This window comes from Macadamia integrifolia, chromosome 10 (genome assembly GCF_013358625.1).
Source record: "Macadamia integrifolia cultivar HAES 741 chromosome 10, SCU_Mint_v3, whole genome shotgun sequence".
Classification (NCBI taxonomy): domain Eukaryota; kingdom Viridiplantae; phylum Streptophyta; class Magnoliopsida; order Proteales; family Proteaceae; genus Macadamia; species Macadamia integrifolia.
This window is the reverse complement of record NC_056566.1, coordinates 31656137-31671362: the sequence shown is the minus strand read 5'-3', so window position 1 is coordinate 31671362 and position 15226 is coordinate 31656137. Positions and strand designations below refer to the sequence as shown.

At 37.4% G+C, this 15226-nt stretch overlaps 2 protein-coding genes across 2 annotated transcripts in view; both read right to left on the bottom strand.

The window, feature by feature from the left end:
• Nucleotides 1-1675, bottom strand: part of LOC122090563 (NEDD8-activating enzyme E1 catalytic subunit) — a 9092-nt gene extending 7417 nt beyond the window's left edge. The window contains exons 1-2 of the mRNA XM_042660203.1: nucleotides 1336-1675; nucleotides 1006-1169 (exon numbers count right to left, since the gene is read on the bottom strand). Of these exons, the coding sequence (XP_042516137.1) occupies nucleotides 1006-1169; nucleotides 1336-1440 (269 nt within the window). The 5' untranslated portion in view covers nucleotides 1441-1675. The remainder of the gene's footprint in view (nucleotides 1-1005; nucleotides 1170-1335) is intronic.
• A 5583-nt stretch (nucleotides 1676-7258) lies between these two features.
• On the bottom strand, nucleotides 7259-13189 carry LOC122091902 (protein trichome birefringence-like 10). The gene is made up of 4 exons (XM_042662144.1): nucleotides 12330-13189; nucleotides 11329-11718; nucleotides 10058-10216; nucleotides 7259-8068 (listed from the first exon to the last, which is right to left on the bottom strand). The coding sequence occupies exons 1-4, from the start codon at nucleotides 12770-12772 to the stop codon at nucleotides 7693-7695; spliced, it is 1368 nt and encodes a 455-aa protein (XP_042518078.1). The 5' UTR covers nucleotides 12773-13189; the 3' UTR covers nucleotides 7259-7692.
• Between the last annotated feature and the right edge of the window lie 2037 nt (nucleotides 13190-15226).

Here is a 15226-nt window from a genome sequence, read left to right as displayed (position 1 = left end):
GGGGGGGGTGGGCGCGGGTGTTGGGGCCGTGGGGGCTGGGTGTCTGGATGTGGAAATTCAATATGAATCTGTCATGTAGTCATGTACAAGGAGATGCTCTCCTTGTACATGTCTTCACTGCAACCCATGCTGACACTGCAAGGTCTTTCATATATTGTTTTCTTTAAGACAATAATGAGAAAGGTAGACAAGAATGGAGGGTAACTCCTGCAAAAAAATAATAATGATATATATTGGCATAATAAAACATAGTTATAGTATTGTCGAGGTAATTTCTGAAGAAAATATTATAATTAGACATATGATTTTCATTGAGTGTCTAGATTTACCATATTAAACACCAACTGAGGTGTTGACATTGCTAGACGCTTCATGCATTCTTTACTTTGGAATAAATTAAAAAAGGAAAAAGTAATGTGTGTATCCATCTAAGTGACTGAAGAAGAAACATAATTATCATATACATGTAAGGATGTGTTTGTGTGAAGTTTTTAGCATTGCCATGCCATACAACTCATACATGTTTTGGACACCAACATGTGTGTTCGTTTTGTGCCAGTTTAATCATATCAAACCAGTTAATTTTATTCTAGTATGGGGGTGGGGGGAGGGGGGTGTTATGAATCTTTCAATGCCCATGTGGTATGGTCTTATCAACTGTTTCCAAAATGTTCATCCAAAATTTTGAGTATAGCATAAGAAAGAATAATCTTCAAATATTTAATAAATAATCACCACTTTCAACTGGGTTACTTCAAACAATTCAAAGCAAAACAAATTTGACGCAATTCTCAAGACAATTGAGACATAATATTCAATCAAATTGCCAAGGAAAATTGCATATATTTAGAACCCCCTTGCTAGAGTGTCAGCGTGGTATCAAGAAATTTGCAGCGTTCACAAGCTAAACAGGATAACTAAGAAAACACAAATAAGTCCGGAGTAAATTATATGAAGAAATGAAAAAAAAAAAGCTTTATTAAAGTGTAAAGGCAACAAAAGGACCTGAACAGGAACTGACGATTGAGATTAGAGACCTCAATTCTGTCCATGTCTATGACTTCAAGGTTCTGGAAACCCGATAAAGCCAAGTCCTTCAGCAGCTCGCAACCCAACCCACCTGCGCCCACCACTAAAACCTTCACATACTTCCGCAGATCGTTTCTCAACTGCCAAACAGACCAGGAAGGGAAAAATAATCACCATCAAAGCACCGATGATTTAATTACAATTGGAAAGATTATGGGGTTTTCGTTCTACGAAAAAAGGAATAGTGAACATGAGTTGTTTGTGAAAATGCCCAAATCACTGATCGTAGGATTTAGGCTTACTAACGTCGGGGCTTGGGTCGAAGGTTTGGCCAACAAGGTTGCCAGGCCTTGAGAGTAGCTTGTCCAGGTCTCTCCATCTGCCGCTAATCTCTGCTTCAGCATCAGCCATTGCACCGTTCTGGTTTTTGCTCGAATAGTTATACTTCTCTCTATACCTCTCTCTGGTCTCTGACCACTACCAGAAAAACCCACCCTTCTGGTTCTTCGAGCCTTCAAAGCTCGGATAGGAACTCGTGAGACAGAGAGTAGTGAAGAGATGCCGATTTTGTTAGCTTAAGTTTTACGCTTATTAGACTTGTGAGCGTCGCACACAAATGGATTTTCTTGTCACAAAAGTGGTGAACTAAAGAGATGAAAAAGAGTTTACAAAAGAGGGTGAGGGCATTATTAGTTATTTAATGGAAAAATTATCTTCTATCACCCCTAATTTAAAACCTTATATAACATACCACCTTAGTTTTTTAAAAATATCAACCGCACCCTTGAAATCTAACATAACGTTAGTTTAGAAATGGAAAAGACTCTTTTGATCCTATTATGTCTACCTATATAAACGTTCATTCTCATAGTTTTACCTCTATTCACTCTCAAATAAAATAATCGGTGAACCCTAGAAGGAAGGAATTACTATGTTGAAGGAATCTACAGTAAGGAATGGGTTTATCTAAGGAAGGAAATCACCATTTTGGGGTCTGTCGAAGTTCACATGTGAACTAATCATCTTTCGTGTTGGGTTCAAGAACACAAGAAGAGTTTCAATTGTACAGAATTAATAAAAGTATCTATAATCAGAATTCTCCAAACAAAATGCGAGATCACATGATAGATTAAAGAAGAAAATAATAAGAGCACTGAAGATTGAGAAAAATATCTGAATATTTTTTCTTCAAATGGAAATGACCAAAGAAACTTTAACCCAAAGAATTTATCATAAATCTTTTACCTTTCCTAGGAAATTTGAAGTTTGAACATAGCGAAGCTATCACACGGTGGAGATGAATTAAGGAAAGCAAAAATGGTCTTTGACACAGAATTAAACCAGTTTTCAACTTTGAGAAATTCCCCATCTCCCCAACCCACCTTTTTTCTTTAAGGGTCTATGAAAAAGCCATACGATGGTTAGAATGATAAGAACTTTCACCTCAAGTTGTAAGGCTACGCATCCAACTTCAGCAACTTGCGAAACAGAAGACAAGGTGATCATCTTTGTAACTTGCGTAACAGAGGAGGAGATTGAGATTGATCTTCAAGTGATCTTCGTAACTTGCGAAACAGGGGATCACGTTGTCAGAGCTCTCGCTTATGGTAAATCGCAATCTTTAGGTGAACTTCATCTTCAAAGGAGGAGATTGATCGGAGGAGAAGGTTAGGTCACTTGAATCGGAGGAGAATGTTAGGTCACCTGAATCGGAGGAGAAGCCCTAACTTGAACTAAAACATTCGATTCTTTTTCAATCGCATAAATTTGGGATTTTTACTTCATAGGGTAAAGAAGGGTAAACTTGCCATTTAGAAAATAACAACCTCACCACGTCATCACTTGACGATTTTGATCTAACGGAATAGATTTAAGTGTCATTTTATTCACAAAATAGGGGACATACTAGATATTTTTAGGAAACTAGGGCGGTATGTTATATAAGGTTCCAAATTAGGGGTGATACAAGATAATTTTCAATTTTATGAGAAATGACGAGATTTATCCTTGTCAAAAAATAAATTATATTACACTAAAAGGGTAGGAAAAAAAGAAGTTACAATCTTATTATAACCAATACTGGTTACAACTTACAACAAGATTTTTCCATACACCTATTTTGATATTTTTTTCATCAATCAAAGGTTTTTTTTGGGTTGGGGGAGGGGGTGGGGAATTAAAATCGATCAACTCTATTCAATGCATGCATTTCCTCACTTCTTTAATAAACATTTTAAATCTAAGAAATATATATATATATATATATACAGTAGCCTCATATAATTCACATCATATACATTAGAGAGTAAAATGTCCCTTTTGATAGGCATCAAAGTGTACAACAAAGAGCTCATGGTATTAACGATGGAGGAGGAGGAGAGTTTATAGGAGAGGATATATATTTTAGTGTTCAGGTGCCGTTCTATTCCCGTTTGGTTCTATACGTACTCTTCTAGTTCTTTCAATTTGAATCATATTGATACTACTTAGCAGAGCATCCAGAGGTCTCCTAAATTAGTTCTAATTTATTTATATGTTGTCTTTCATTGTCCAATCTTCAGCTTTATACATTATTGTTGATCATATATATAATTCTAATATAAAAGTTTAGACAAAGTTTTCCTTCACCTCTAGAGTAAGGTGACAATTTCAAGTTTTTCTAATTAAATTTAATTATTTAAATACCAGAATTCTCTTCATTTTGATACATAGGACACTTGTACACATATTTTTTAAAATACATTAGAAGGGATGCATCATAAATATGAAATACATATTTAATCAAATTTGAAGAATATACCATTATGTTACGAGAAAAAAGGACATGAAAAGAAGAAAAATAGAATTTTCCTTTGGATTCACTAAACAACTCTAGAAAAAATTACACCAATTTAATCCTATGAAATGAACTGAACACAAAGAATACCTTAAAAAGGAATGAGAATTAAAGAACCAATATACATAAAATAAATAAATAAAACCCTAATTCCTTCATGTTCTATACAAGAGTATAGAATCCACTATGCTTTGAAGTAATCATGTTTTGGTGATTTAATTCAATATAGTAGAATGCTTTAATTGTAACAAAGACGTAAAAAGACTCTCCATGCATGTCAAAAATATGTGCTTTTGCTTCTTTGATCATGCACATCTCCATTAACTATGGATTGGAATTAAGCTAGAACATCCCACTTGTCAAGGATATTGTCTTCCATGCTAAAGAGTCTACAGTGCAATTTAGCTCTGTAGAAACATAATGAAAGGAACAATGAACAAAGTAGAATTGCAATAGCAAAATGTTCTCCACAATGGGCCACACCAAGAAGGGAGAGGGGTGTCTAGGCTCATCCAAATAGGAGGATGAGCTCTTTACAATCAAACTCAACAGGTAACCACTTAATACCGTTGGATAGCGCTTCCAGCATACCACATTGAACAACCATTGCCTTCCCCATTAAAGCTGAAGTGCAACGAGAAGAATCTGACATAACGAAACAAGGTTGCCCCCTATAATTACATATAATCAAACGTCATCATCTTTATGTACATGTAGGGTTTTGAGAGTTGAAATTGGCTTAGTCAAATCGACCAATTCATATCGAAATCATTCGTCACCAATCCTGATTCTAACATATTCGATATGACCAATTTTAGGGTTCTATTAATCTGATCATCAAACTTTTACATTCAAATGCTAATTCTAGGGTTTTTGGAACCGATTCTGACCGATTAAGGAAACTATGGAGACAGAAACCTAAATGGACGCATCTGATTTTTTCAAACCACATAAGATATGGCCCACTCGATTTGAATTGAATGGTCAGGATATAAGTACTAATGTTCTTCGGGCCACAACACTAGCTCAGTAACAAACTCTTTTAAGCGTTTAAGCCTGAAGAAGTCTCTTTTAACGGTAAATTTTTTAGGTTTTTCTCTACGTTTCCTCTTCTGGCTTTGCTTCTTCGTCTTCGATCCACATTCAAGAAGCGATATGCAGCACAGTATACATTCCAAACACCATTCTCTCCTCTTCAAGGAAGATCTTCTTTCTCACCATGGGAGTAAGTTTCGAGCATCATCCCTGTACTTACACACCTCTGTCACAACATTTTCTTGGGCCATCACACGATCTCCTTTATGTCCTACAATGTTCAACTTCTCAGATCTCAATCATTCTCGGCTGTGTACTTTGCGTCTTTCGCGAACCCAGAGTCCAATTGTCGCTGCAAGAAAGAGTCGAAGACGGAATGAGTGGCAAAGAGTTGCAAAAACTGCGGTCCAATACGTTTCGTTCATTACATCTAATCTGAATGTGTTACCCGAACCGTTTGAATTTGTTATCAGAGAAGCTTTTGGAGTAGGAGATGGCGGAGGATCTGGGATTTGGAAAGGTTTTGGAGGGGGAGGATTTGAGGGATGGGGAAGAAGGAAGAGGGTGGTCAAATTCGGGCTTTTCCGGTTGTTGGGTGTTTGTACTTTGGTTATTTTGATGAGTATTAGCAAGAAACCTGAGAGCGATTTGGCCTGCGGAGTTTTGGGCTTGTTTCTGTTGGGATCTTTGGTTTGGGATTGCCGGAATGCGATGAAGGGATGGGTTTTAGGGTTCTGTTCTTGTGCTCTGATGGTGATTTTGGGGTTAAGGAGTGAGCATTTACACATACGTGTTAATGGTTTAAGGGTTCGTTCCCCTTTCATCAAGATTGCCAGGGCAAGGAGAAGATGAGCTACCTAATCTAAGATTTGAAAAAAGGAGAATTTTTTTCTGATGAGTTCTGTTCTCTTTTATGATCTTCTGCAACATTGGGCAATCTTCCCTTCTTACAATTCTTACAGTTTTTTTTTCGTCTCCTACAATGCAATATAATACATTTTCCTCATTTCTTTGTATCTTGTATTCTTGTTTATCAGAGACAAAAGGAAAACTGATCTCGTGGCTGAATCCCTATTCTACACTTCGAACCACAAGCATTTCATCATCTTCAATGGCAAATGAATGCCATTCGCGTTAGCCCCCTTTGCTGGTTCTTTTGAAAGTACTCGAAGAGGGAGCAAGAAAACGGGTGCTATAACGCGCAGTGGCTTTCGCATTCCCTCTTGAGAATCTTTGCAGTGAACAGATTTGCTGCAGAGGAATCAGTTAAAACACAAATTGATTGATTTAGGACAGAGGAAATAATCCACGATTTCAGATTCAAAAATCAATACCATTACAGAAGCATCGGCATTAAGGAACCTCGGCAGCTCCAGGTGAAAATCATATGCCACAGTGCTGGCAATTCAGAATTCCTGGGCAGAGTTTGCAATGGCCCTTCTTCAGCGCTCTTCCATTGTCATTTGTTTCATGGGACCAAGGGGATTTGAAGTGTGACACATTGGAGCTCTTCCCCAACCCTATTCTCCACGGCTGCCACTGCAAATGGCTGACAAAATTTCTGATTACCAAATGTATCGATTATGGAAAACTGAAACTAGAACACCATCTGATATTATAAGACTATAGTTTAGATAAATCAAAATTTTCATTGCCAAAATTGATCTTGCTTCGATGGCGAGAAATCCAAATTCACACCTCTTTGCAATCAACAATGAAGGGGGAAATACTGAGGAAATTGTTTTGGTCTTTCTCTATACAAAATAACAATTAACAACAGTAGAATATCTGTAACATCATTTCTCTTGGAAGAATTAAACTACGTGATCAGGTAAAAAGCATGTGCTCATGCCTGCTCCAAAAAATGGGCTTCTGTATGTTTGAAGCATCAACCAATCACCTCCCCCAGGCTCCAGAAGTTGGCTCTACAGCTTGGTATATGATTACTTTGTCAGAAAAACCAAGCTCTTGGCACTTTGCTAGGACTTCATTTGAATATCGGCATAAAAATTACTATATCAGTCCTGCCACCCAGTAGGCGATCAGGGAGCTTCATATATTCACACTTGTGCTTGAGGACATACCTCCTGAAGAACATATTTCATTTTGATTCATGGGGAAAAAAGGATTTTCATGCCATTGCCAGGTGCTCCGACCTCTTAGAGGAGATGACACTAAAAATGGCTGACGAGATTCCTGATTACCAAACGAATTGAATATGCATCCACTGTTATTAGAGTTGGTTTAGATAAATAAAAGAAAAAATTATCGCAAATATTGTACTTGCCTCAGCGATGAGAGGCTCAAACTCATTTGCAGCTTTATCTGAAATCAACAAAGATCTAATGAAGGGGGAAATGCAAGAACTTTTTGGTCTTTCTCTATACAAATAACAATACATAAACAGTAGAATATCTGTTACATCATTTCTCTTTTGACAAATAATACTATGTGATCAGGTTGAAATCACATGCTTCTTCTATGTCTCTGTCTTGTCTTCGTATTGTATTGTGAAGAAAATCAAATGCTCATACCTGCCCTGGAAAATGGGCTTCTGTATGTTTGAAGCATCAATCATCTCCACCAGGCTCCAGAAATTGGAGTCTGCATCTTCATATTTGACTGTTTCGATAGAAAATCCAAGCTCTTGACCCTTTGTCGGGACCTCATCTGAACATACCACAACAATGCCCATCTCCCTAACCATTGGCCTAAAAAATTAACCATATCTAGCAATCAATCTGATCTATAAAAGTCGTGCCACCCAGTAGGCAATCAAAGAGCTTCAAATATCACACTTGTGCCTGAGGAGATACCGTAGAGTTCCGAGTGCGAGCAACCTCCCGCTTAATGAAGAGTGCATACAGAAGTTCATTCCATATATCAGGTACCCCAGGGAGGCACCAATGACTGCAATCCTGCCTGTGGATGGGGGCAATAGCCTTAGGCCCCAGATAGTACAAGGACGAATGAGCATCTTTCCTCCGTGATGTCATATGGGTTATATTCAATACATCTAAACCCATCACTTGTGTCTTGTTTGAGTGTGATTGTAGTATGTCACCTACTATGTTGAACTGGGGCCAAGATTGGGATGACAACAGTGATGAGCCCAGTTCAGGTAGTGTCTCCAGATGACAGGTTCCCCCATTCCTCCAATCCCCACCTCTGTAAAACCATGGTATTATTGTTAGAATTGCACAAGGTATCTCAACATTCATCCAAAATGATGAAAATAGTTGTAAAGAATCAGCTTATCCACTTCCTACGTGTTAAACATAATTAGTTCTTTAGAGGACATGATGCTGTCTGGCCAGGTATATCACAGAGAACCAGCAACTCAGCACATTTATCTACTCAAATGTGAGAGAACTTGTATGAGTAATAGCATACTCCTAAGGGGTATGTACTTCAGTGAATATATGAACGATGGTCTCTGGATTCACAGGGCTACTGAAATGTGAAGAGAACTTGTATGAGTAACAGCACACACGTAAGGGTTATGTAAGTAAGTGAATATACGAATGATGGTCTCATGATTCACAGAATATAAAGTCCTAAAGATTAGAGTTTGAACCTTAATACTAGCAATTTCAAAGTGAAGAAGGCTCCATGGAGCAAATGGAAGACATATTGACGCAAGGAGCTTAGTCAATGAACCCATAAACAAAGGAAGCAAAAGAAAGTACAAAACTTAAGACAAAGATTGGTTGAACAAGAGAACAAGTGAAAACTTCACAAATTTCAGTCTACTTCAAACCAGTATGACTCATAAAAGAATTGGTAAGTTCCACATGAAAAAAACTGATTAAACAAACCATACACTCTATTCACATACTAAGAAGCTGCTAACCTGCAAGAATGTTAGGATGGCATAGACAAATATATTAAGGAAAAAATTTGAAATTTTATTCTAACCTAGATCCAACAATCAATGGATGAAGTCCTTTTAAACAAGATTCTTCTCCAAAGATCTTTGGGACCTCAGGTCAGGTCCACCAAAAGATAAAATGCTCCATTTTTTTTTTTTTTTGGTGGGGGTGGGGGTGGGGGTGGGGGTGGGGTGGGGGGTTGTTAAATAAAGTTTAAAAACCAATACTGATAAAAGATTTAGTCGTTGAAGTTACTCCAAGAGTTGAGTTTCCATTTTACAGGATGATCAATATAAATCATGATATTCCATGATATGATGGGAGTACCTCAGGTTCAAGCATTCTTAGACTTAACTACAGATGGTATGCCCAACTTCTACCAAAAAAAAAGAGAGGGTATGCCCAACCGCTAACTGGACCCTATCTGGAGGACTTCTACAAACAAATCAGCCTGGCCAAGCATATTTGACTATTTGATTTGCATTTTGATTATTATATAAAAGGGGGAATGAACTCTGAGCGGGAGCAAGGCCTATGCCAGCGCTCCCATGTGTCTTTCTCCTTCCTGTGTGAAAAGACATCTCTACCCCTCATTTGGGGAGGAGAGAGATAGGACCCAGTGAGCCTGGCCTATGCCAGTGCTCCTTCCTGCATGAAAAGACATCTCTACCCCACATTTGGGGAGGAGAGAGATAGGACCCAGTAAGCCTGGCCTACACCAGTCTACCGGACAGAGAACCACCACCCAAATAAATAAAGAATGTAGGGTGTCATGCAAATAACGGGTCCATTTTAGAGTATCCGATCATTTTGTGAACTCTTGTTTTGGGTGGATGCTGGAACAGCATTGGTCTCATAAGATTCTTTATTTCTTTTTGCATAGTAGCTGGTCAAGAAATGAAAATTAACTGATTATATTGATTTTCAGTTTTTACATGAAGTCAACCCCTTTTTTTGGGAAAAGGCTGAGTTGTTGTTGTATTGATTTTAAGTTTTTACACGTCTTAGTTCCAATGGCCTACAACTGAGCACATATATTTAGATCTTTTTGAAAGGATAGTTCAAATATAAAATTTCCCAACTTCCCCAAAAATTTAGCTCCGCTTTCTTCACGTATATATTGCAAAAACAGTATCCTATAAGCTTCAACAAATGTGACCTGGTTCTTGTATGTTTTCCTTTTCATTTGGCTGTTGGTAATAGGGGCTAAAACACTTCTATTATTACACACAAAATGTGAATTAAAAAGATTATTGAGATAATTAATGAAGTTACTGAGACAAACCTGAAATGCACTGGAGCATAGGTGCGAAAAAAGATCTGTGTCTTGCTCATATTCACTTCCCTACCAATCCAGTCGACTAAGGTCATAATTGACCTCTGATATGCACTTTCTACGCTCATATCAAGCTTTACCTCGTTCCCTTCTTGGAAATAACAACCCCTGACCACATAAATTCGACTTTAAATGTCAAATTGTAATTTTCACATTGACACTGAAGCATAACCCATACGATATGATTACATTATAATTTATCTTGTGACCATGCCTTTGGCTTCCCCTATTCTCTTTACTCTTTTAAGAAATATTTCCTAGATTTTTTTTTTGTCAGGAATATTTCCTAGATAGATATCCTGTTTTTCGTAAATGCAATATCAACATTTATTCTAAGAAAACAGTAAATAAGATTCCACAGTTCAACAACTCAAAGAATAAGAATTAGTGCTACAAAAATTATAAGGTATAGATGATTTGACAAGAGAGAAAAACAACCATTTGGACCAAAAGAAAGCATGTTAATTTATCATGGACACCGATCAGCAGACCGGTTCACAATATAAATTCCACAATCTGTTTTCTATGTTGCCACTGTTATCTATATTTTTATAAAATGGGTGGCCAAATCAAGTACAGTGAAGTCAAAATGATATATAGAGCATTAGTCATAACAGAGAATACTGATTGCAGCTTCTGATTATGGTATTGGAATCACGTAATTATTCCTATAGAGACATTTTATCCTTTAGGTAGAAATGAGGCCTGAAAGATTCTATTCATTATAGACTACATAATATTTTCAAATGAAAACGAGAAGTACTAGAGCTTAAATCTATTCTCCACCTATCAAATGATTTTTTTAAAAATAACTAAGCCAGTCCAATCTAACCCAGAACCCAAGAAGAAGAATGGGGTGGGGTGGGTGAGCACTTTAAAATTTGAAAGTCACAAAGAGCCAATTATCCAAAAAGATAAGACCTATTTAACTTAAATCTTAAAAATTTAAAATTTCCAAAGATTTCCTTTCCCTGTAAATGACTAAAACCACCATAAATTCTTCAACCACAGAGAATGACTAGGCTTCAACACAAGTGAGGGCAACAACCCATGGTGCATATCCACCCTTCCCAAAACTCCTATAAGACTAAATATTTCTTCCTAGGTTAGTTAAAATTTAGTTTTTCCGCTCGTTTTTCTTGCTGTTAGTTAAAATCTAGTTGATTCCATGCAATTAAAAAAATCAATCATTATAATAATGAAACAGGAAGCTTATGTACCCTCTAATGGTCTTCTCATAGTTCCACCAGTGACCGGAATTGAAGATAAGCACATCTGCATCTTTCCACCGTACAGAACTCCAATCCATTTGGTCCAACTTTAGGGTTGTCTTTACCTTCCTTGGAACTCCTCGTGGTGCCCTACTCTGCGGCACAAGAAATGCGGATCTGTAATACTCTACAGTGCAGTTGAAGTCCCTGAACTTAAACGCCAAGAACCCATTGTGCTTTGTGATTGGACTGCCATTCACTTCATAGATTGAATCCTTATTAGGAATTACTGATGAGAGCATACAAAGCAGAGACTCCCATTGATTTCTACCAATTGAATCACCAACAAATACCAGTCGTCGATTCCGAAGCTTCTCCAACATTTCCTTCGCATCAAATCTTTAGATAAAAAATGAAAGGGAAATCCAAGTTATTACTTATTCTTTCCCTCGATAGCAGGGTATTGTAGCACAAGTGAAAACAAATACAATATACAAAAATAAGCTTAATCCTAATGAAAGCGAAAGAATTTCCCAGAAATTATATTACAAGAACAAAAATACTATCCAGGACAAAAAAATGTACCTAACCAAATATAAGATAATACATAGATAAGCAATTCAAGTTGTAGAACACAAGAAGAAGAAGAATAAGAAGAAAAAAAAAAAATAGTACATTGAGAACAGAAAGATTTGTTTTAAGAACTTTAAAACAGTGATTACAAGGAAACATTGTTGGAAAACTTCAAAGGGAACCCAGAAGTTAAGGGACAAAAATAATCAAGTCATCAACCCAAGAGAACACTCAAAACAGTCCAGACCAATTCAGGAACCAAATACAGATGGTGAAAGAAGGCAAGCAAGAAAGTGAAGACGAAGAATAAATATCCAAACCAGTTGAATGAAAGAAACATAGCCAACAAGAAACTAAAGGGAAAATTGAGCGAATAGAATTAGAAATAAGAGAATGTTGAAGGAAAATCTAAAAAGAAAGAAGGCAAGGTTACGAACCTGGGCAAGTTGCAATCTTTGGGTTGCCATCGCCACTTAGTGTAGAAAGAATCACGCCTACCATTTTCAGAACACCGAAATCCATCATCGATAAACCTGCAATCTTTGGACTGGTACAGTGGATAGCGTTCATCCCAAACCCACTCTCCATTGAACAAATCACACTGTTCACCCCCTACTTCGAGGAATCCCACTCTTTCACTTTCACCTGGGCCGTCAAATCCCAACCATATAAGTTTCTGCAACTGCCCACGATACCGAAAACCGCTACTAACTACCCTGTAATCCAAGTAGAAGCAACAGCAAAGAAAGCAAAAGACAGTAACAACGAAAAAGCCAAGAATGCCCAAAGAGTGTTCTTGAGGTCTAAGAGGATTGATCTTCTTCAAAACCTCCCAGTAAGACAGGGGTTCTGGGCCTCGGGGAGATGGGTTCTTCACCATTTGGAGAAAAAAACGATTTTTTTTTCAGGGGAAATTCGTTTTCGTTGCTTCTGATTGTGAGAGACGAGAAGAAATGATGTGGTCTGCAAGTAAGACAACGTTCATGGCAAAGGGATTTGGAATGATTCTTCCTTTTTCAAGTTAGCACTTTAACTTAGATGGAGAGCGAGCGAGCAAGCGAAAGAAAGAGAAAGAGAGAAATGGGTGTCAAGGAAGCGATGGAGCTTTCATGGTGGAGTTTCCATTCTTTCCTTCTTCCACTTCCCCTCGTCTGTTATGCTTTATTGAGGAACAGAGGGAGAGAAGAGTACTGTCTGGTGAGTAGAATTCCGACTTTTAGCTAATGGGGAAGGGCCAAATGCTATCGAGAGAGATAAAAATAGATTAAAATGTGGATTTTTAGCTGATGGGAAAAGACCAAATGCTACTGGGAGAGATAAAAATAGATTATAATGTGAATGCCTTGCGAGTAACCGATTCAAATCAGGCGGAAAAAGTCCAAAAGGGTCTCTGTTTCTCTGTTAGAATCTGTGACCCTTCTTTTAATGACTTTTTTTTTTTTAGTAAATTCCATTTAATGGCTTTGGGTTCTTTAAAACTTCTGAGAATGATGTAGTTACTGTGTCAGGTTGAGCGAATCCGGGTGACTGGGTGAGAGCAAGAGAGAGAGAGAGAGAGAGAGAGAGAGAGAGAGAGAGGGGAATATGGGATAATGGGAATGTCCATGTCTCCGTGTCGTGTGGCTCGCGTCCATGGGCGTGGGGTGACTGGGTGAGGGTGCGCGAGTGGGGGATTGAGAATACTAAAAGCGAAAAATGGAAGTGGGAAATGTGAACCACTGGAACTGTAAACTTTGAAGAGGGGCCAAAGTGGTGTTACATATCAGCAATTTAGAGAGAGAGAGACGAGTATGAATTCACATTCTCTATAGTGAGCGACTCTGAGAGTACCTGGACACGGACCTTAAGGGGTTCTTTACCGCCCGATACAACAGCTGCGGTCGATTTTCACATGACGAGAATAGCAAACAAAGGATAAGGTGTCGGCGGTAACTGTAACGGTAACTATTAAACGATTAAAATGAGAAAAGGGTGTGGGGCATGGCTGCCATTGGACATGAGCTGTGTGTCCCAAACACCTCTGAGAGGGCCCATCCTGAAGACTCCATTAGATCACTCTTTTACCTTTTTTGTGTATGAACAGATATGCTATTTTTAAGTAGACCCCTCTTTTCTCTTCAACCTACGGTGAAGGAGGAAGGGGAATCCACAATCATCATTGCCATCGGTCCATTTGATTGGAATAAGAAGTTGCTGTTTATAATCTTGTATAATAAGAAATTGGAATTTCTTATGATATATATCCATTTGCAAGGTCAAATCATCAATGGTGAAGAAACTCTTTTTCTCTACATAGATAAAATATGACGTTGTATTTATAGATACAATAAAAAAATTTATTTTTTTAGTAAAAAATAATTAATTTTGTTAGAAACAGCCTCATTTGATTTGATTTGATTAATTCATATCAGTATCATTGGATAAGGTTGCTTGTGTGATCTACGATCAACCTAATGCACCAATCATGTCGTATCAAGACTTTGGCAAATGATGGCCAACCCCACCTAGGAGTGTTTATGTCATATGAGAACTCATCGTTGGAAACAATCCTTATGATTTTGATATCCGTCGAGAACAATAAGAATCCGAGTCTAGGTTTGTTGGTGACCTTAATGATAGGAGACTACCTAGCTTACAATCAATACCAATGTTGGTACCATGAGCTAAAACCTTGTTTTTAACTATTTTTCTATCTTTTAAAATAAAAGACGTTGACTCATGGTAGAGTAAAAACTATTTTAATATCTCATCGTATCTATCTTGATAAAATAAATAAATAAATAAATAAAATTTACAAAAAAAAATCGAAAGATATTAAGAGAATGAAAGCTTGAGAGAGAGAGAGAGAGAGAGAGAGAGAGATTAAGAACTAGTAAGTCAAACATAGAATATTAGTGGCACGACTCTTTCTTTATTATTATTATTAATTTTTTTTTTTTTTGAGGAAATACAGTTCCTATGCGTGGCCAAGGGCCAGTGAGGTAACAAATGAGGGAACATCCATAAAAAAATCATTTTTTCTTTAATGAAGCGGGCCAATTATTTTACTCCCATAAATTTGAGCACAAGGGTCGCACACATCACAAAAAAACATTTCCCCATTTGTTTTTTTAAGGATTGCCAAAGACATGGATGGCACAAACACCCTAAAAAAATGATAGATTTTTATATTATTATTATTGTTGTCATTATTATTATTAATTGGGGTTGGGTTTAGGGTGCCTCTAAACTTGGAGGTCACAACAGCAGTAGACTAAAGGTCAGAGTTTTATTTTATTGTAGGGAAAGGGGCTGGTTTATAAGATCAAGGTTCAAAGAATCATGATCAAATTGG